The 22,360-nt window shown below is 40.8% G+C and overlaps 2 protein-coding genes across 2 annotated transcripts in view; one reads left to right on the top strand and one right to left on the bottom strand.

The window, feature by feature from the left end:
- Positions 1–760: 760 nt before the first annotated feature.
- CDNF (cerebral dopamine neurotrophic factor) lies at positions 761–21,083 on the bottom strand. Its single transcript, XM_047066996.1, has 4 exons — positions 20,981–21,083; positions 9,014–9,141; positions 7,569–7,710; positions 761–1,943 (listed from the first exon to the last, which is right to left on the bottom strand). The coding sequence occupies exons 1-4, from the start codon at positions 21,081–21,083 to the stop codon at positions 1,765–1,767; spliced, it is 552 nt and encodes a 183-aa protein (XP_046922952.1). The 3' UTR covers positions 761–1,764.
- A 402-nt stretch (positions 21,084–21,485) lies between these two features.
- Positions 21,486–22,360, top strand: part of HSPA14 (heat shock protein family A (Hsp70) member 14) — a 43,692-nt gene continuing 42,817 nt past the window's right edge. The window contains exon 1 of the mRNA XM_047066489.1: positions 21,486–21,629. Coding sequence (XP_046922445.1) covers positions 21,573–21,629 — 57 coding nt within the window. The 5' untranslated portion in view covers positions 21,486–21,572. The remainder of the gene's footprint in view (positions 21,630–22,360) is intronic.

Genomic DNA, 22,360 nt, shown 5'->3' on the forward strand with positions numbered 1-22,360 from the left:
TGATTTTGAATTCAGACATCAAACTGCTTTCAAATGATAAGTTTCTGTTTTCAAGTGATAAGTTTCTCAAAATGCACTAAAGAAAAACAAATATAAATGTTACAAAAAGTAAACACCTAAATTTGGGCTTTTTAAAAATGTAATTCATAATAAGGTAGAGTCATTTACACATAATGATCAAGCTGCCGAAATTCAGAAACAGCAACTCTTTTGGCCATTTATTACACTAAAGTTTTTTTATTCTCAACTTTAAGTTACTAACCACCATTTCTCTGACAAGTTCGGTTATGTCCTAGCTGCCCAACTGAAAATTTGTTTAGCTGTGCAGCACTTGAACCTGAAAATTATACTTTCAACATATACATTCAGTCTGGAAAATTTCTCCTCCACTCACCAAAATGACTCCCAGTAAGTGCAATTCTTTATTTATTTTTTAAAATTTTTTTCCAGTTTTATTTATTTTTGAGAGAGAGAGCATGAGATGGGGAGAGGCAGAGAGAGAGGGAGACACAGAACCCGAAGCAGGCTCCAGGCTCCAAGCTGTCAGCACAGAACCCGATGCGGGACTCAAACTCATGGACCATGAGATCATGACCTGAGCTGAAGTCCAAGGCCCAACCGACTTGAGCCACCCAGGCACCCCTGTAAGCCCAATTCTTTAAATGAGCGAGACGTTTTGAATCAGTAAGTCCAGGGAATTTTCAAATACTTTTTTAAAGCAGTATTTTAGATAAAATTTATATACAATAAAATGTCCAGATCTTAATTATACTACTGGATGAGTTTCACAGTCATATTCATCCATGTCACCACCACCCCAGTCAAGATATACGACATTCCCGTCACCCCAGAAAGTTCCCTTGAGCTGCTGTGCAGGCCTTTCCTGCCTCCACCTTCCACGCAGGGGTCAGCCTCTGTACGCTGGGGTTCTTGCTCTTAGTGGCCAGAAAATAGAGCCAAGAACGATTTTACAATTGACAGCTGATAAAGAACCATAGAGCTCTATGTTGCCTGCAGGCCCTTTTCCCAGGCTTTAGCCCTCTGGCAAAAGCTTGTCTAACACGTGGTAGAAAGGAGTAGAAAACACCTTGAGCTTGGTTCAATCAACAGCCTGAGCGTTGATACGGTTTGCTGAAACGTTGGCTATACTTGCTTGGATTCTCCATCTATTTTCTTTCGGTAGGTTTAAATAGGTATTCTTTTGGGAAACCCTCATTTCAAGTAGTGCCTCCTGCCCTCCCACATCTGATACCAAACAGAGCCAGAATGTAGACTGATGTGCAGTTGAAAATACACAGTTTACTCTTTAAAACCTTTTGATTATGCCGTGTTACTGCTTAGGGTTGAAGGTGGGAGTTAGGTAAACCAAACATTGTTCTTTTACCCTAAACCAATATATTTAATTAAAAATTAGTGCACAGAGGGGGGACGTCTGGGCACTGTCTTCCTTCTTGGACTCCACTTCATCCATTTTTCAGTCGTTCGCGTTTCCCAATTTTAAGGAAACGGACGATGACATACATACAATCCTCCCAAACATTATGAGAAAGGCACTTTCAGGTTTTCGCACACTGCAAATGTAAGATGCCACTGATATTACATTTTAATTACAACCCCCGTAAGCAAGTCTTGATTGATTGTATTAGCAAAACGAAAAGTATGAGACCACATACAGCGCAGCTCCCGGTTACTCCTAACCCACATGTCCGTATCCTGGAGAGTCACTGTGTCTCCCATCAAGGGCACATCGGCGGCGCCCGAGGGTCAGAGCTCTGATTTGGGGGGCGCCGCTGCATACTTGGGGGCCAGTTCTGTGATCAGATCCACATAGTCGGTTTTTTCCGCACAGGCTCTGCACTCCTCGCCCCAGCTGCGCAGTATCTGTTTCAGCTCTGCTACTCTCATCTTTGAGAGGTCCACTGATGCCAGGTCCAGCTGCTTTTCTAAACGACAGAAAGGGATGGGGGGTGGGGGTGGGGGGAAGCACAGTTTTTAAAAAACCAAAACAACTGTGAAACACCTAGAAAGGCCAGTGGTGTTACTTATCTTGGTGCCGACTACCCTTTGTTCCAAAGTGGGAAACACTTCCGATTTCTATGGAAACCAAGTTCTACCTAAGGAAAATATGTTATCTACAAAGCTAGTGGCATCATTTGCGTTCTATTAAACTTGCTCTCCAGGAAATTATAACTTGCTCCAAGACAGGGGCGTGGGTAGATTTGCAGTATTTGCAACCACTCCATGGCTTCTCAAGATCGTAATTACTAAAACCACTGTGCTGCCTCCTAACTGTTCTTCCCCAGGAAAAAAGAAGGGGATTGATAAACTGCAATGCCTTGGGGTGGCCTTGAGTGTGGCCGATCGAAAGCCCTCCGTCGTAATTAACTAGAAAGTGACGGTTCACTTTCTGTACGAAGATATGTCTGCATTAAAACAGACGGGCACACCTATTACAAAGCACTGTCAAGAGTTTTTAAATACGAATGCAAAGAAACCAAAACGCGTGAATAAAATTAAGAACATTCTCATTGATCTTTAATTGTTTCGGTTCTCTGCTTGAACTCACCTGGTCCTCTGCCCCTACTGGGATTACAAAATCATCACAGCATTCCTTTCCAGTCCTTTGGGATATACCCACTTCTGCCATGCTAGTGCCTTAGTGCCGGCCAATCTGGTTCCTTACCTTCTTGCTATCGACTCTTGTTAACAACTAACTCCTGGAGAAAGACTACTGTTTTCATTTACAGACTATCTGCAGAGAATGTCAAGAACTCAACTACTTCTCTATTGCCAAACTCAAAAAGAAAAAGAAAAAAAAATAAGCTCATCTATGACATACTCATAATTTCCCCATCAGAAAGAGGAAATTCTTTCCTTCCAGCGGCAAATCCCCTTCCCCCTGCCCCATGACAGGCATGTGCTTGAACATGGATACAACATTTAAGCTTGCTTATTAAACAATTGGTAGCAGCACAGGAGTTTTACAGCTTGACTTCTCTTGAGTAGCCCTTTCCTTTTTCCCTGCATAATAAACACAGCATTTAAAAGCCTTTTAACAACCTAACATAGTGGTCAAGTGATTTATCAAAAATTTCCAGTAAGTGTGCTCAAGTGTAAAAGTGGGACTTTATACTTAGGAATTAATTTAACCAAGGAGGTGAAAGATCTATACACTGAAAACTACAGTACTTTGATGAAACAAATTAAAGAGGACACAAATGGAAAGACATCCCATGTTCATGGATCAGAAGATTAATATTGTTACAATGCCCATCCTACCCCAAGCCATCTACAGATTTAATGCAATCCCTGTCAAAATTCCACTGGCATTTTTCACAAAAGAAAGAAAGAAAAAGAAAGAAAGAAAGAAAGAAAGAAAGAAAGAAAGAAAGAAAGAAACTCAATTTGTACGGAGACACTAAAGACCTAGATTAGCCAAAGCAATCCTCAGAAAGAACAAAGCTGGAAGCATCACACTTCCTGATTCCAAACCATACTACAAAGCTATAATAAAGCAGGGTGGTACCGGCATAAAAGCAGACACATACACATACCAGTGGAGTAGTATTGATGAGAGAGCATAAGGCAAGCTGAGGGCTGGGCACTACCTAACAATACCCCCTCCCCCCAGGTGGGATATGCGTGATATTCCTCAGGCACTCCTGGCTGCCCAAGAACAAAGGCAAAAAAAAAAAAAAAAAAAAAAAAAAGTGGTTAACTGATAGAGTTCACAGTCATGCGACACAGGACAGGAGTCTCCATCAGTTTATAGATGTCTTAGTAAATTAGAAGAAAAAGGTAATCTTATCAATAGCTTAGCCTCCAGAAACCCATAGACTGACTCCGTTTCCTGGAGCATTAACATCACCCTCCCCTCCGCAGTGATATGGGGAACAAAGAAGAAGAAAATATAAATGACATTAAATTTCTTTATAACCTGCAGCCCATTGACAAATACTTGAAGCAAATACAGAGTAGAACATTTCTCCAGGAACTCCCTGCTGTCTTAATGTTAATGCCTTACTAGAGGGAAAATAACCTTAGCTTGACAATAGCAAAGCCTCAGGTATCTTAGGAGTCCTCTTTAGCATATCAACGTCTTTCTGGAGGCCTCCCTTTTGACTTTACCTCCCCCATCTTCATAGTATATAACCAGTCACTCTTCACAACCCCAAAGCAGCTCTATCTGCCCACAGGTCCTGTCCCCATGCTTTAATAAAATCACCTTTTTGCACCAAAGATGTCTCAAGAATTCTTTCTGGGCCATTGGCTCCTGATCCCCACCATCACTCCAAAATCCCATCAGTATCAAAAGCCCAGAAATAAGCCCTTGCATATACGGTCAACTAAGATTTGACAAAGGGGCCAAGAATATGCAATGGGGAAAGAATAGTCTCTTCGATAAATGGTGTTTGGAAAACTGGATAACCACATGAAGAAAAATGAAACTGGACCCTTGGCTTTCACCACTCATGAATATTAACTTGAAATGGATTGAAGAATTAAACATCAGATCTGAAACTATAAAAATCCTGGAAGAAAACCTAGGGAAAGTCTCCTTGATATTGGTCTTGGCAGCGATTTTTTGGATATGACACCAAAGCACAACAACAAAAGCAAAAATCAGTAAGTGGGACCATATCAAACTAAAAAGTTTCTGCACAGCCAAGAAGCCATCAACAAAATAAATAGCAAGTTACGGAATGAGAGAAAATATTTGAAAATCATATATGTGATAAGGGGTGACTATCCAAAATATATAAAGAACTCATACAACTCTACAGCAAAAAAAATTTAAACAATCTGATCAAAAAAATTGGCAGAGGAACTGAATAGACATGGACAGTTTTCCCAAAGAAGACATACAAATGGCCAACAGGTACATGATAAGGTGCTCAACGTCACTAATCATAAGGGACATGCAGAACAACACTACAATGGGATTTCACCTCACACCTGTTAAAATGGCTGTCATCAAAAACCTAAGAGACAGCAAGTATTGGAAATGATTTGGAAAAAATCACCGTTGGTGATAGTGTAAGTTAGTACAGTCACTATGGAAAATGGTACGGTGGTTCCTTTAAAAATTAAAAGTAGAACTACCAAGTGACTCAGCAATCCCACTTCTAGGTATATATCAAAAGGAAATGAAAACAGGATATGAAAGACAGATCTGCACTCTCATGTTCGTTGCAGCATTTTTCAGAGTAACGAAGATATGGAAACAACCTAAGTGTCAATAGATGAATGGATAAAGAAGATGTGCTCTGTGTCTGTGTTTGATACAAACGTATATACATACAATGAAGTGTTATTCAGCCACGAGAAAAGAAATGCTGCTACTTGCAACAATATGAATGGACTTTGAGGACATTATGCTAGGTGAAATAAGACAGAGAAAGACAAATACTCTGTGGTATCACTTATACACAGAATGTCAAAAAGCCAGACTAACAGAAACAGAGAGTAGAATGGTGGTTACCAGGGGCTGGGGGGTGGAGAAATTGGCCGAAGAGGCTGGCCAAAGGGTACAGACTCTGGGGATCTAAAATGTACATCGTGGTAATTATGTTAATAACATTGTATTATACACTTGAAAGTTACTAAGAGAGTGCATCTTCAATGTTCTCATTACAAAAAAGGTATGGTTATCGTAAGGCATGATGGAGGTGTTAGCTAACACAGTGGTGATACTGCAATATATAAGTGTTTCAAATCAACATGGTATATGCCTTAAACTTACACAATGTTTATGTCAATTAAGTCTCAATAAATGTGGAAAAAATAAATAAAAATAAAATAATAAAAGCTGACATTTTCAAACTTTTTTTTAATTGGAGGGTCAGCTACACTCTGTGCTCCCGAGAACGCTTATATTTTTATAGTGATCCCCATTCTTAAAAAAAAAAAAAAAGAGAGAGAGAGAACTAGCAAAAACCTTCTTTCGGGTTAAAAACCAAATGACACCTTTCTAATTGAAAACATAATCCACTCTACACTTACCTTGTTTGTTAATTTCATGGCTGACTTAACAAAATACCTTTAAACATAGAAGCTTTGATAGGTCAAATTATTAATATCCCACAATTCAAAGACCCTGTTCAATCTCAACTTTCCTGACAACAATAAGCTGGGAAAGAGAATTTAGAACTAGTAGTCCAGTCAAAATAAATGATTGAAAAAATAAATAAATAAATGACTGAGGGGGAGAAAAAACTTTCTTGCTAGTGTCAGTAGTATCTTTGAGTTTTTCTAGAGAACTTGGCTTCTGACATTAATTTTAAAACAGGAAAAACTCTGTAACCCTAAAACAGTAAGGAAAATGTTGATACCAAAATTAAAGCTAGTTTATGGCTCCCCAAGGGCCTCTAGTGGCCATCACTGCCAAAACATTAGTATGTGTTTCTTCTCAATAATATCTGATTGATTTTTCTATTATTCAAGGAGCCAAGTAGGATCCCTTGAATATAGCAGACATTGTTCAAAATACATCTGGCAAATGAAAAAATCAGCATAGTTTGTCCCTTCTGTGAATATTGTTTATATGGACTCAATGATTCCTGCCTCTACTTCATTACTTGGAAGCCAATAAAAATAGATGCCTTCCCCATAATCACTACCTTGGAGATGAGAGACTGTCCTTGGCAAAAAAATTGAGAAATAGGTTGCCTTTGGTATCTTCCGACCTTAAACCTAGTTAAAGCCAGCTATGTTGCTATGGTGCATAGGCATATTACACAGCTATCTTGGAAAATAAGACTAAGGTAATTCAGAGTTGAATGCTAATTACTTAGGTAGTTTACAATACTACAGTGGATATGCAACATAAAAAAAATGACTTAAGCAAAAGAAATGAGTCTCGCCTGGTAGAATCTCAGGTGTTAAGGATAGACTAAGGGAGGGATGGCTTTTATCACACCTATTCAGTCTACCCAAAAGGCTGGCCCAGATACAAATCCTCAGTACTGTGTAAGAATAGATCTATATCTGTGGAATTCATAAGGCCAAGGATACTGTTTTAAATAGGACATCTTCTTCTGTTCTTCACTGTTTATTTTAGGCACCCTCGATAAGGTTACTTCATCAAGCAAAACCTGACTTGATGTGAATAACCTATTTCCTAAAATGTAAACCCGGCAGAATGGCAGACAAATCTAGGGGAACAAGTCACAGTCATATTTAAAACCGAAAAGTCCTGACATCACCTTGGAATCGATGCAACGTTTTGCCTTAATAGGTTACCAAGAGCTAAATCACCATAAGTAGCTGCTCCCTTTACATTTTGAATTTTTCCTTGACAGACATAGTTGGCCTTGCCTTGGTGATGTAAGAGATTAAACGTTGCTATCTGGGTTGGCGGTTCTACCTAGTGCTGATTGCGTTTTACTCCTTTCTGTTCCCCCAAAGGAGCTCGGATGTCGCTTGGCACCATTCAGCAGCCCAGCGACCTACTGGCCAGTGGAGAATGCCTTCTCTTCCCACATTCACGTTTTAGAAACAGGGCCCTCGGTGTAGAGAATTGGCAATGCTCTGGACATAGTGGAAAAATACATTTGACTCCATTATACCATATTTCAGCTCACAGATCTGGCTGTCCATCTTCTTAAGCTTCTCACAAATCTTTGTTGCAGGCATATGCACGCTCATTGGGCGAGCGACCTCACTTAGGATCTTTGTGGCTGCATCCTTCGTCGCTCCCAGATAATAGCACTGACGGAGAACAAAGATAATTTAGTGTCGCTGGGTGATGGAAAAAAGTTAATATAGTTCAGAGAAGTGAGAGAGAGGTTAACCTAGTTTTCATGGCCCAGCTATTAAATTTTAACCCCTGCTGACTAAGACACCAGAAAACAAATGATTCCATCCCCGTGATCATGTTAATTAGAAGTGCCCTGCGATTCACACGATGCTCAAAGACTAATAAGGGCTGACACTTGCTAAGTGTTTTCTCTGTGTCAGGTGCTGCTGCTCTCACTGCTCTCGGGGCTTTAAAGGTCTTAACTTAGTGAATTCTCACAACGATCCTGTGAAGTAAGTACTATAATTATCTCCATTTTACACCCAAGCCAACTGAAGGTCACCCAGCTGGCAAGCAGAAGAGACAGAATGGAAAAATCTACCATTTTGGCTCTAGAGTCCATACCCTTCCCCATCATGCTACGCTGCCTTCCCAGCTGCCCAACTTAAGCACTTTCATTTAAAAATATGAAACTTAATGGTACAAATAAATGCTGAGAGGTTTACAATGTGTTAGTGGTGAACAGTCAATAATGCAGATTTAACTGACAAATTGAACACGAAAATTCTAGGCGAAATGGATTGGCCTACAATTATCTGTAGTGAAGTGAAACACTATGTTGAAATAAGTCATCTTTGTATACTCAGAAAACACCATTATAAAATAATATAAAGAATTAGTTATGAATGATGTTATAAAAATGTTTTGATAGGTTTCACTAATAGTCTTTTTTTTTCAATTTTTAAAAATTTTTTTATTTATTTTTGAAGGAGGGAGAAAGACAGAGCGTGAGCAGGGGAGGAACAGAGAGGGAGGGGGACACAGAATCCGAAGCAGGCTCCAGGCTCCAAGCTGGCAGCACAGAGCCTGACACGGGGCTCGAACCCACAAACTGTGAGACCATGACCTGAGCCGAAGTCGGACGCCCAACCGACTGAGCCACCCAGGCACCCCTGTAATAGTCTTGATAAGAAAGAGAAAGTCTACCCACTCAACCCAGGACAGAAATTTGTCATTAGGAATTTGTGTGAATTTACTTAAAACGTGGAACTGGTTGCCTATGGTTTATTCAGAAAGCAAAATGAAACCAGATATGTTCTAGATGAAAATACATGAGTACACTTCACTGGAAGATCAATTTCTGCTTGCTATCTACAGTGAACATCCTTGAGGCAAGCATCTAAGCAGGAGACATTAAGACTAAGATGAGAAATGAAGCCATTAACACTTTTCTTCAAGCATAAGGGAAAAATGAAAGGTGAAAATGTACCATACCAGGCGGTTTTCTTTTCCTTTGACATCCAAGCAAAAGCTGACCAATTCCTTTTCTATGGTGTCCAGGGAAAAGTTGACTCCTCTGGCTATTAGGGAGTTATAGAATCGGTTCAGGAATTCTTTACATACTAGAAGAATCAAAGAAATTATGTATTTATGTTTAATATAAATATTAGCACACCTATGTGGGTGTCCCACTCATCAAATAAAAAAGTTAAATATGATTCAACACATTATGACAATGGATTCAAATTATAAGTAAGAATGGTTTGGGGCCAGGGGCACCTTGGTGGCTCAGTCAGTTAAGTGTCTGGATTTTGCCTCAGGTCATGATCTCATAGTTCATGGAATCAAGCACCACTCTCAGCACAGAGCCTGCTTGGGATTCTCTCTCTTCCTCTCTCTGCCCCTCCCCTGTTTGTGTGCTCTCTCTCTTTCTCTCAAAATAAATAAATAACCATTAAAAAAAAAAAAAAGAATGGTTTGGGGCCTATAGCTATTAACTTAGTATTGGGCCTTGAATAATACTTACTGAATCAATCAATAAATGAATCAATCTTTGGAATCAAGTTGAGCCTAAAATGAGAATTTTCCCTCAAAATTTAACCCTAAAAGAAAATATAGCTTTATGTAGGATATGATGCTTGGGACAGCTTTGTTTAAAGCACAGAGGAAAACCTGAATACATATCTCATATGAAACCCCTTGGGCGTCTGCATATGTCTGTATGTTCTATCATCATGGACCTACATGAGACTCCAAACTGAACAATCATATTCAATCCCAGCATCCAGAGCCAGCGAAGGGGTGGAGGGAGCTGAGAAGTGGCACAAGCAACAACAACAACCGTACTTAACGTTGTACTTAACAGGTGTTAGCGCTGTTCGAATGTATGTTATTAACCCATTCAAGTCTCACAACAAAGTGTGGATATAATTGCATTACTATCCTTATTTTACAGATGAGATAGCTGAGTCAAAGAGTGGTCAGTTAACTTGCCTAATAAGTGCTAGAGAGGGAATGAAATCCCTGTTCATCTGACCTGGGCCCTACACACTTAGCCAGTAGGTACCTCTGCCCTAGGAGGAAGCTGCTTTCCATGTGGCTTTCTCAGGTGGGGCAAGTGTCTGGTCCAAGTAGGAAAGAAGAAAATGGAGGCCAGAAGCTTATGCTGGAAAACAGTGGCACTAGATTTAGAAAGAATTCTAGAGAGGGGCACCTGGGTGGCTCAGCCGGTTGAGCGTCCAACTTCAATTCAGGTCATGGCTTTGCAGTTTGTGAGTTCAAGCTCCCCGTCGGGCTCTGTGCTAACAAACAGCTCAGAGCCTGGAGCCTGCTTCAGATTCTGTATCTCTCTCTCTCTCCCCCTCCCCTGCTCATTCTCTACCTCTCTCTGTCTCAAAAATAAATAAATGTTAAAAAAGAAAATTAAAAAAAAAAAAAGAGAATTCTAGAGAAACATACTAAGGAAGAGAGGAGAGCGCTAAGGCCCTGGGTGCTCTCTATCCCACTCTTGATTCATGGTATTAACAAAAACCAGGTAATGTGCTCTGTCCCCCATCCCTAATAATCAAGTGTCTGATTATCTAGCAGCCTGGTAAATGAGGCAAGATCTACCGATCACCCTAATATACAAACTAGACACCTAGTGTAGTTTAAACTATTGCATTTGATTAAGTTAGTTTATTTAATAAATATTTATTGAGCATCCTATATACAAAGCACTTTAAGAGCCCCGCTAAAAGATAAAATGCAGGAAGAAGGAGGCAAAATCCAGAAAGGAGAAACACATCACAAGAAGTAATGTGAGAAAAGAGAATGGCAAGTGGGAGAAAAATCTAAATCAAGATTAACTATGTAAACAATAATAATGAACATGTAGGGGTATAAACATAGGGTAAAATCCAAATGCAGGACAATCCCAACACATAAGATGGAAAATAAAGGAGAATTCATGCGAAACTTCCTAAGATCCTTTACCACCCAGGAAGAGGGTAGAGAAACATTCTTGTTAACTCAGAATAATTTTTAGCCAACTAATCATGTTAACAATGTAAGGGTAATAACTAAAAGTATAAGTAATATAAAGATTACTTTCAGATCAGTATTGGTGCAGGGCATGGGAAAGGATTGTTAAAACATTTATCAGTCCACTAGAAGGCAGGAAAGAGAAAGAAGAAAGAAAGGAAGGAAGGAAGGAAGGAAGGAAGGAAGGAAGGAAGGAAGAGAGAAAGAAGCACAATAAGTTTTTAAACACTCACAAAATTAAGTAGGAGAAATACATCCAAATATATCACTGATTACAATAAGTATGAATGTATTAAACTCTCCTTTATAGAACAGGATTTTTCAGAGTAAAACTATTAAAAATTCAATTATATGCTGAATATAAGAGTCACGTAAAAAGTATGAGGCTACAGCAAAGAGTTTGAAAAAAAAAAAAACAACAAAATTGAAGAAACTTTAAAAATAAAAAGATATGCCTGAAAAAGGCTAACCAAAATCTACTTTAGCTCTGTAAAGCACTTTTTGAGAATAACAACAGTCACTACTAATCAGAAAATGAAGCACTTACCAGAAATACCAAAAAAAAAAAAGTTCTGAACTAATGGACAGCCAATAACATAGCCTAATAATATAGAAAATCCTTATAGAATTATAAGAAGAAATTGACAAATTCACAATAAAAATAGATGGTTGAACACTGTCTCAGCAATTATTTGATCAAATCGACCAAAAGTTAATAAGACATTAAACATTTGAGCACTATTCACAAATTTGACCTTATAACATATAGAACTCTACTCCCCCAAATTAGAGAAATTCTTATTAAGAAAATATGCAATATTCACATTAATTTGCCAGGCAGTAAGCCAAAAAGCAGGTCTCAACAAGTACCAAAAACTCTGTACCAAGCAGGCCACTTTCCCTGAATATAATTAGAAATCAGTAACAAAAATAACATGATACAACTCAGTGTCCATCCTCTTGTATGCCTGGAAATTTTTTAAATACACACTTCTAACTAACCCATGGGTCAGAGAAAAAGTAGTGATAGGAATGTCCAATTTTTAGTACTTAATTCCAATAAAAATGCTGTATATAAAACTTAAGGACTATAGTTAAGTCAGTACTTCTAAGGAAATTCATAATATAAAGTATGTATCGTTCAGTAAAAAAAAAATGGAAAATTAATGAGTAAGCATTCAACTTAAGTTTTTAAAAGAAAACCAAACCAATAGAATACCTGATGTAGTTAACATGTTCAGAGATGATTTTCAGTTCTATCAGGAAAAAAAAATGTGAAGATAAATTAATGATTGAAATAAAAATTATTCAAAGAAAAATTGAGGCTAGTTTCAATTCAAGGGGAGAAAGATGTTCATGAAAGATGAAATCGTGGTGCACTAGATAACTCACCTGTGAATGATATTTACATGGGCACAACAATATAAACCCTGAGATTTATTTTTATCCAAAATGGTGATATAAATGTATGTAAAATGGGGGCACTTGGGTGGTTCAGTCGGTTAAGTGTCCAACTCTTAATTTCAGCTCAGGTCATGATCTCATGGTTTGTGGGATTGAGCCCTGAATCAAGCTCCTCACTGACAGCACAGAGCCTCCTTGGGATTCTCTCTCTCTCTCCCTCTGGCCTCTTCCACCCACCATTTCTCTTTCTCTCTCTCTCTCTCTCTCTCTGTCTCTCTCTCTCTCTCAAAATAAATAAACATTTAAGAAATGTATATAAAATGGGGGAATGGGTGTGCAGGAGACAGACGTGGGTGGGTATAATAGATCTAAAACTTCATTTTCCATAGGTAACTAAAACTGCAAACCTGAAAAAGAACACTTTAAGCAGTTTAGTTAGATTAATAAAGATATGTGTCAGGGACAACTGGGTGGCTCAATCTGTTAAGCATCCGACTCTTGATCTCAGCTCAGGTCATGATCTCACAGTTTGTGAGTTCGAGCCCCATGTCAGGACACAGCCTGCTTGGGATTCTCTTTCTCCCTCTCTTCTGCCCCTCCCCCGCCCCCAACTAAATAAATAAACTTTAAAAAATAAAAAATAATAAAATTAGAATAGTAATGCAATTTATTATATGATCATCTCAATAGATGTGTATGTGTTTGATTAAATCCAGTTTTGGCTCATGATTAAAGTATGACACATACAGACACATAGCAAACTCAGACTAGAAAAAAACTGCATTAAGTTGACAAAGTATGTCCACAAAAACTCTACAGCAAGTGTCCTACTTAGCAATAAAATGATCCTTTATCAACACTTGTATTCAATATAGAACTGGATGTCTTAGCTCACAGAACAAATGTTTATTTAGAAAGGAAAAAAATTTTATCATTTGCAAATTATATGATTGTCTCTGTAGAAAAACATTCTTAATAAGGAGAACATTATGCAAAATCGCTGAATTTCAGAGTGATAAGAAGACATGATGAGGAAACTGCAAATTTAAAATAAGGTATAATTTACAATCATGATAAAAATTCTAGTGTAACCAGGAATAAATTTAATGAAATGTATCAAAGCTTTAGGGGAAAAATTACAAAACTTGATCAAAACTTTAAAGTAGACCTCAGAAATGAGAAGATAAAGACTTGTTGTTCATGGATGGAAAGATTCAATATTATGGAGGATAATCATTTTTTTAATGTTTATTTATTTGGAGAGAGAGAGAGAGAGAGAGAGAGCACACGCACACCAGCAGGGAAGGGGCAGAGAGAGAGGGAGAGAGAGAATCCCAAGCTCCATGCTCAGCAAGGAGCCCAATGCAGGGCTCAATCTCACAGCCACAAGATCATGACCTGAGCCGAAATCAAGAATCAGATGCTCCACCAACTGAGCCACCCAGGCGCCCTTAGAGGATAATTACTTTTAAATAAATCTGTACATTTCACGTTATTCCAATCAAAACCCCAATAGGACTTTTATAGATTTGACAACCTGGTCCAAAAATACATACGAAGAAACAAGAGCAAATCAAAGCCAAGAAGTGTTTGAAGAAGAAAAAAAGGGGGGAGTTGGTGGAGTAGACGTTATCAGATATCAAGATTCATTTCTAGAGCTACAGCACTGAAAACACTGTGGGAATGGCACAGAAACAGACCAAGAGAATTAGTATAGAAACAGATGCACAAAAAGAGTCTAGAAACAAATAGACACCTTTAGAGGAGGTTGGTATAGGATGGAAGTGATGCTAAAAATCAATGGATGGAAAAAATGGACTAGTCAATAAATGATATTAAGACAACTTACTGCGGAAAAAGATAAGACTTAGATCTCTACCTAAAATGACACACGAACCTGAACCCCAGGTGAATGAATAGAGATTTATATGGGAAGAGCAACACTACAAAACCTCTAGAAGAAAAACCAGGGAAGCATCTTCATGACATTAGCATGGAGAAAGATTTCTTAAAAGTCCCAAAACACAGATCACACATTTGGTGACAGCAAAAGTGAACACTTTTGTAATGCCAAAAAAATCATAAACAAAAGATAAGACAGGCCACCAGCTGGAGGAAGATATTTACAACTTCCATAACTGACTAAAGATTATTATCTAGAAGACATGAAAAATCCCTATGGTCGTATTCTTAGGTCCAGTCATTACCAATGAGTATAACCTCTATAATCTCAGCTGAAGCGTCCCGTTGTCTGACCATCACCTCCTATCCTCCCAGCTCATGTCCTCTAACACCCAACACCCACCCACACATACAATCCATTGATTTTTCCGCCTTGTCACCACGCTTCCTTACCCAGCTTAGGTTCTATGTTCAACAGTGTAATTGCTCCTTTGCACACAAATTCAACTCCCTTGCATCTCCCTCCCTTGCTGTATGCACCCAGCAAAACCCCAACCCTGGTTCAAACCATCTCTCCACCCAGTTTGTACCTATGCTGGCTGCACGTGGCTGGAGGAAATAACACAGTGGTGCCCACTGGTCTTGCTTTAAATTCATGACCACTAACTTCCAGTGAGCCATCAGAGCTACTCAACAACCCTACTCCATTGACCATTCTCACACTACATCCCACACCCCAAGGGATGATTGCAAAGCTTCTCTCTCCTCAAACCTTGTCTGATACCTCCACTCCACCTCATGATCCTACATCCTATTTCTCTGAGAGGACAAAAGCAACAGGAGGGAACTCTCCTGCTTCTGCCACCACACCTACCACACCTGTCCTTGCATGGTCTATCTTAATTCTGTGAATGAACTTTGCCAAACCTGCTACTTGCCGAGGAGATCCTATCAACTCCCTGCTCCTGCGTTCTGGCCTCTCCCTCCGGTCTCCTTTCCCATTGGCCCACGACATGCTGTTACTTCTCACATCTTAGAAACAACAAAAAACTCTCCCAACACCACATCCCCCGTCACCACCAAATACCACCCGATTCCCCCACTTGTCTTTAACAAAAACGCTTAAAGAGTGTTTGTGGTTTCCAAGTCTCTCCTCTCTTCCTCTCCCTGACACTCCCCACACCTAGTTGAAAGTCAATGAGTTATAAAAGGTTTGTTGTGAACAACAGAGTCCTTGACCTCCCCTTCATACTTGATTATTTCTTTGCTGCTTATTTTGTCCTGCATGACACTTAGAGTCACTTGAAATGTATTTGTGGAGATTATTTGAGACCAAAAAGGAAGATGCCTTATGTCCATAAAGGGATTGTGTTCATATTTATCAGGCTTAGGAGCCACTAGCTGGGGAATACTTTAAACTAAATGGATAGCTTGATAATTTTTTGGACCCCTGATGTGAATTTTTTTAATGTTTACTTATTTTTGAAACAGAAAGAGAGCGCAAGCAGGGGAGGGGCAGAGGGAGACGGAAACACAGAATCCGAAGCAGGCTCCAGGCTCCAAGCTATCAGCACAGAGCCTGACATGGGGCTCGAAACCCCGAACCACGAGATCACGAGTTAAGCCGAAGTCGGACGCTTAACCGACTGAACCATCCATGTGAATTTTAGCTGTAAACCCAACGGAGAACATCTTGTGATTATAATCTCTCAGAAATATATTTATTCCTTTCTTCTCTTCTGGTCAGTGTCAAGGAAATTTTCCTTACAGTCTCTGTGGGCAGGGATGGGTTAGATTTATTGTTTGTCTGAGGGAGTAACGCTTTGGGAACCCCAGATTAACAGAGAAGAACATCCCAGTAGACTCCCCCTTTAAAACAAGTCTTGGGCTTTGACTTCTGTCCTCCTCATACCAAAGATTAGCTTTACTTTGGCCAGTGTCATCCAGGCAAAATGACCATAAACTCCGTTTACCATTCAGGATTGCTTCTTCCCCTTTAATTTTGCCCTAGCAAGTCTTTTTATCTTGTCAGCTCTTGGTTCCTTTATGATATTTTTATATTTTCTCCTGCATTTCTTGGCCGGAGGATTGCTATAATCTGACCCACTGAATTCCCAGCATTCTAACCAGATTCTTTAAAAATATAAGTCAAATTATGCTACTGCATCCACTCAAAACCTTCCTATGGTTTTCCATATCACTCAGAGTCTAATCCAGTCTTTAGATTGTCCCGCGGGCCCTGATGACCCGACTTTCTACTGCTTCTCACCCCTCAGCTTCTGTCACCTCTCCCACTGACGCCATATTGCTCTGTCCTCAGTGAAGCACTTAACTGGATGTGAGGCATGTATTTTTTGGGTGAATAAAAGAGGTCCTGCATATCTGTAAGAAAAACACAGTCCAGTAGGGAAAAGTTAAGTTGGAAATGCATATAACTTATCACCCAGCAATTCTTGTTCTGTGACCTAGAGAAATCATCACATATGTGCTCAGGGAGACATGTATAAGAATATTCAGAGCACCGTTGCTTAAAATTATGTAAAAGTGGGAAGAACCTAACAGAACCTCAGAGAGAGAATAGTTACACAAACTGTATTTCACTCAAAAAGTGGAATTCTAGAGACAAGTTAAAAAGAATGAACCACATCTATAGTTATTAATGTACATAACTGCCCCAAAATAATGTTGAGTGAAAAAAGTTGCAGATAAGTATGTACAATGTACAATCATATACATGTAAGATCATAAAAAATTACATAGATTATTTGTGGATACATACATTTATAGTAAAAGCTCTTTAAAAATGGGAAAGAAAGTCACATTAAGTTCAGAACAGACATTTCTCCTGGAAAGGATGGAAAGAAAACGGTAGCTAAAGCCATTGTATTTTATTTTTTTAAAGACAGAGAATGGTAGCAAATGTAGCGAAATATTAACATTTAATCAATCTAGATACTAAGTATATGTTATATAAAATGTTTTCTGTATGTTTGAAATATTTCTGAATTTATGTTAAAAACTCACCACAATATCTTTGACTCTCACAAAAATCCCCAACATGCTCAATACAATATCTGGTAATATCGGGACACCTGTGTGGCTCAGTCGATTAAGCGTCCCACTTCAGCTCCGGTCGTGATCTCACAGTTCATGAGTTCGAACCCTGCATCAGGCTCTGTGCTGACAGCTCAGAGCCTGGAGCCTGCTTCAAATTCTGTGTTTCCCTCTCTGGCTGCTTCTCCCCCGTTCATGCTCTGTCTCTCTCTCTCTCTCAAAAATAAATAAACATTAAAAAAATTTTTAATTATTAAAACCATTTGGTAGTATTAATGAAATTGAATTTAGAATTTTAAAGTGTCATCACACATCAATTAAGCAATTATCAGTCAGGGCCCAAAAGGAAAAAACAGTATTTTAAAAATAGCATAATGCCACCTGCAGGAAAAGAGCTACAATTTTTTCAGAAAGATAATGATAAATGTTTAGAGTCAGTTTAGTGGAATAATTAAACTACCAGTGGGCTAGAAACATTATTTTCAACAGTTCCATCCACACCTTCTAAAACTGAAGTCAATCCCACATTATTTGCTTGATTTGGGAGGGGAAAAAATTAAAAAGACACCAGATTAGTCTTGGTGCAAGGCTAAGGGGGAATTACTATCTACAAACATAACACATGTTATGAGGAGTTAAGAGTTTTAAGAATCGCCAGAACTTCCTAAATAATTTGTATACAACTTCATTGTTCCAATTTTATTTGTAAAATTTCCTTAAATAATTTAGTTCCCAACACCACACCAGAAAGGAGTATAGGTAGTAATTCAGTGCATGGGGCTCGGAAGCCAGACCCGCTGGGTCCAAATCCTGGCTTTACTAATTACTAGCTGTGTGGCTTTGGGTCTTTCACTGTTGAATCATCTGACAATCTCATTGCCATTCCTATGAGGGTCATCGGTCTTTTTTTCTCCGGCTGTGTTTGAGATTTTCTCTTTTTTTCCTTCTTTCTCTCCCAATGATTCATTTGGAGACGATTTCTTCAATCTTCTTACTAATTCTTTTATCAGCTATATTTCATCTGCTGTTAATCCCTTCAATTTCTATTTGTAGATGTTTAATCTGGTATTTTTCCAAATATGGGTGGACATTTTAAATAGTCTTTTACCCTTTATTCATATGTTCAGTCCCTTCCTTTCTTTCTTTAAACATCATAAATGTATTTTCTATTCTGTGCCTGATAATTCCAGTACCTGAAGCCTTTCCACTAGTCTCTGCGTTGTGTCTCCCACTAGTCTCCACTTTTCTGAATGTGAGCTTTATTTTTTAGACTTTGACTCTCAGAATTATTTGCAGACTGGGCTAAAGGTGGATTCCTACAGGTAAGAGCAACATCTGCCGATGCCTGCTTAACACCCCTTTAAAGTAAAATTTCAGTTTGAGATGCTTCAGACTACTCAGGTTGTGTGCATTTGGGCCTCCATGCATTTGCAGGCTGTGTTGTGATTATGAGTTATCTGGACACATTTTTGTTTTCCCTTTTGGTACAAAGTTCAAGAACCACAAGTCCTTTTAGTCTCTAATCATGGGGGTAGAGTTGTGGTTATTTCCAGGTCACCTTTTAAAATGAAGGTCTAACTCTTTGGGGTTCCAAATGAATTGGGGGAGAACCTACTATTACATTCCTACCTTGGGAAGGTCCTGAGCTTTGTTTTCATTCTCTTTATTTTACCAAAGCCATGAAAACCTAAATTAAGATTGTCTAGGTAACAAATGCCCTCATGGCAAAAGCCATCTTTCTGCTCCTTTTCCTTCTTTTAGTTTCCACTTCCACCTTGGCTTTGGCCTCTGGGTATGCCTTACTAAGGTACACTTAAAAAATATTTTTACATTTTTATTTTATCCAGTGTTTTCAGCTAAAGGAACAGTCATGTTCTCTTTTAGAGCTTGAAGTCCTACTTGTTCTTAATGCTGTTAACAGGAACAGAACATTAAATATAACAGCCTCTCATTCATGCTTTTAACAAATATTCATTGAGCAATTATTAAGTACCAGACGGTGGTCTAGGCTGTTGGAAAACAAAGTCCTTACCCTCAAGGATTACATTCTGGGGGAATAAATAAAAGTATCTTGTGGCTGCGAAGAAAAAGAAACATGGTAATGAGGATAGAGGGTGACAAAGTCATACTATTATCCTAAATGGGATGGCCAAAGAAAACCTCTTAGATAAACTATTTGAGCAGAGACCTTAGTTAAGAAAGGGAGAGAGAAAATTAGTGGACTGCCTGGGGTAGAACTCTCCAGGCAGCGCAGTGCAAAGGCTTTACTGCAGGAGTGATCTGGGTGGGTCCAAGAACAGTCAGGGCACCAGACTGGTGGAAGCAGACTGAGCAAGAGGGGCAAAGACAGTAGAAAATGAGGTCTAGTCAGACACACAATAATCACAATATGCTTTAATAAATCCAGGAAAGATGGCATAAGCTTCACATTTAATAAGTCCAGATGCTCTGGCTTATCTGAAATGTTTTCAGGTAGACACTCCAGAAATTAAATTGGTAAGTAATCAAATCAGTTGTTAATGTCTCACAAATTCTGCTTTAAATGTACAGGACACAGTTATAAGAGATCTTTAAGCAAAATTATAACCTAGCCGAACAATTATCTGTATCTATACAAAGTTTTAAAATAACATCGTGTAGATATTTTAAATTTCTGAAGAGAAGTTTAATCATTGCAGGGCCGACATAAAACTGGACTCCAACCCTTAAGACTTAAGTTACTATACAAACTACGGTCATCCAGTATTCAGTGTATACTGTGACCCTATAATTTCCTGGTAAGTAGGGATAGAGTTCCAAGGTCATAAACGAGTGAGGAGGATATACACTTATATAAATTATTTCAGTGAATGAAAAATGGAAGTGTTACAGTAGACCCGAAGCAAGGGGCTAGCATAGCTAGCATAGCTATTATCTTTGATCTTGTTAACCACCCTCTGAAGTAGGTATTAGCGCTCTGATTTTGCAAGGGAGAGGCATGGGGGGCGGGGGGTGCAACCTAGATTCACGTGTTCAGACTGCAAGTGCACAGCTGAGGTTCTGCCAACAGAAAAGGAATCATTGCTGGGTATTCCTCTTAAGGAGTTAATGTACTCCTTTGTAAAGCAACTTTTCTCTGTAAAGCCCTAAACAAACGTTAGTTATGTTCTCTGGTTTAGGCCACCTCAACTCAATTACAGACAATTTAGCGTTTTATTTTTCTTTTGGGAATCAGACATTTAAATTTGAAAGACATCTGTGCAGGGAGAGGCCAGTCGCGCCCGTCAGCTGCAGCAGAATCAATGCAGCGTCAGGGTCTTCGGAAGCTAGGGGGTCTGCACAAGATCTAATCCAAATCCAAACCCTCCACCTTTGACCGCAGTTCAATAACCTCAAAACCAGAACGCGGCCTCAAGGTATCACTGGGCCAGGATCGAAGTTTTGCTTAGGCTTGGGAGAAGGCGATGGGAAACCAGGAACTGGGCCTACATTTCCGGAGTTAAATGTTATTTATAGCCCAGGCCGGGAGAAGCCAAAGCCGACAACAGCTGCGCTGCAGCGCGGTGCCACCGCCATGCAAGCAGGTCTCACACCGCTCACCTTCACAGTCGGCCCCGGCCTCCTGGCCCAGCACCGGCCCCAGGTTAGAGACCCAAAGCCCGGCATAAAAGGCCACCATCGCGGCTGGGCCCGCGCACCGCATGCTGAGCCAGCCGCTCCAAACGCCTCGCCACCTGCGTCCACCAACAGCCACGCTGCTGTCGGCCCGGGCTGTTACAGTACGCAGAAGAGCCCGGCTAGTCGTTGGGAAAAAAATCTGCCCGGAGTTGCTAGGACAAGTGACGCAACTCAATCGGCAATTTCCATTGGCTTCCAGGAAAGGGCCTAGAAAGAGTCCGCGCCCCTTCCAGTCCCTCCCTCACTGGAGCATGCGCACTATCGCCCACGCTGTGCCTTTCCGGTAGGGCGGGGGATTGGGGGACGCACTGAAGCTATTCGCAGACAGTCCGAGAGAAAAGGCTAAACCTTCACGCTGATTGGCGGCGACGCGGGAGGCCGGGGCGGATGGACGGGACGCAGTGGGCGGGCGGGAACGTGAAATTTCCGCGGTGCCTGATGGGGCTGTTCGGAGGCCGGGAGCTGTTGGCACAGGGGGACCCCTCGTTACTGCTGCCGCCGTATCTGCCGCCTCATGGCGGCCATCGGAGTTCACCTGGGCTGCACTTCAGCCTGTGTGGCCGTCTATAAGGTGAGGGCCTGGGGGAGCTGGTTTGTGATTAATGTCGGCCACCCAGTTCTCCCGGTGCGGAGCCAAGTCCTTTGATCTCCTGCGGGGTTTGTGAACGGCGTGTCGCCGGCCTAGGAATGTCGCGTGGAGAGACATTACTGGGGGCAAGTTTGGAGGCGAAGCGCCGGGCGGACCGGCCTCGTCATCCGCAGCTCCTCCGGAAAGTCCACTGCGTCCTGGCGGACGGTTGTGACGACGTGGGCGCGCAGGGTCTGGAAACGTCCCGGCCGCAAAAGGCCTGGTGGGGGGCGGTCCTGGGGACGTAAGGGCCGTTGGAGGCCCAGAGGGATCTCGGGGACGGCTGGTCCCCGGGGCGTCAGGCCCGCAGGTGGCCCGGAGGGTCTCGGGGACATCAGGACCACAGGAGGCGCGGAGAGGGGCGGTCCTGGAGACGTCAGGGCCGCCGGAGACCCGGAGGGGGAGGTCCCGGGGACGTCTGGGCAGCTGAGGCCTGGGAGGTCTCGGGGACATCAGGGCTGCAGGGAAGCCGGAGAGGGGCCGTCCCAGAGACCTCAGGGCTGCCGGAGGCCGGGAGGGGTCTCGAGGATCTCCAGGACACTGGAGGCCCGGAGGTGGGCCTGAACGTCCGACACCGGCGGCTTCTGAATGTTTGCCGCGAAAGGACCGGGTGGTCGCGATCTGAAAATGGAATTGCTAATCCCTCGAAGCGTGTGAATCGAGTTGGTGGCATG

Source organism: Lynx rufus, unplaced genomic scaffold, assembly GCF_022079265.1.
Source record: "Lynx rufus isolate CCGP_SWC_20201006 ecotype Redwood Valley unplaced genomic scaffold, mLynRuf1.p SCAF_7, whole genome shotgun sequence".
Classification (NCBI taxonomy): domain Eukaryota; kingdom Metazoa; phylum Chordata; class Mammalia; order Carnivora; family Felidae; genus Lynx; species Lynx rufus.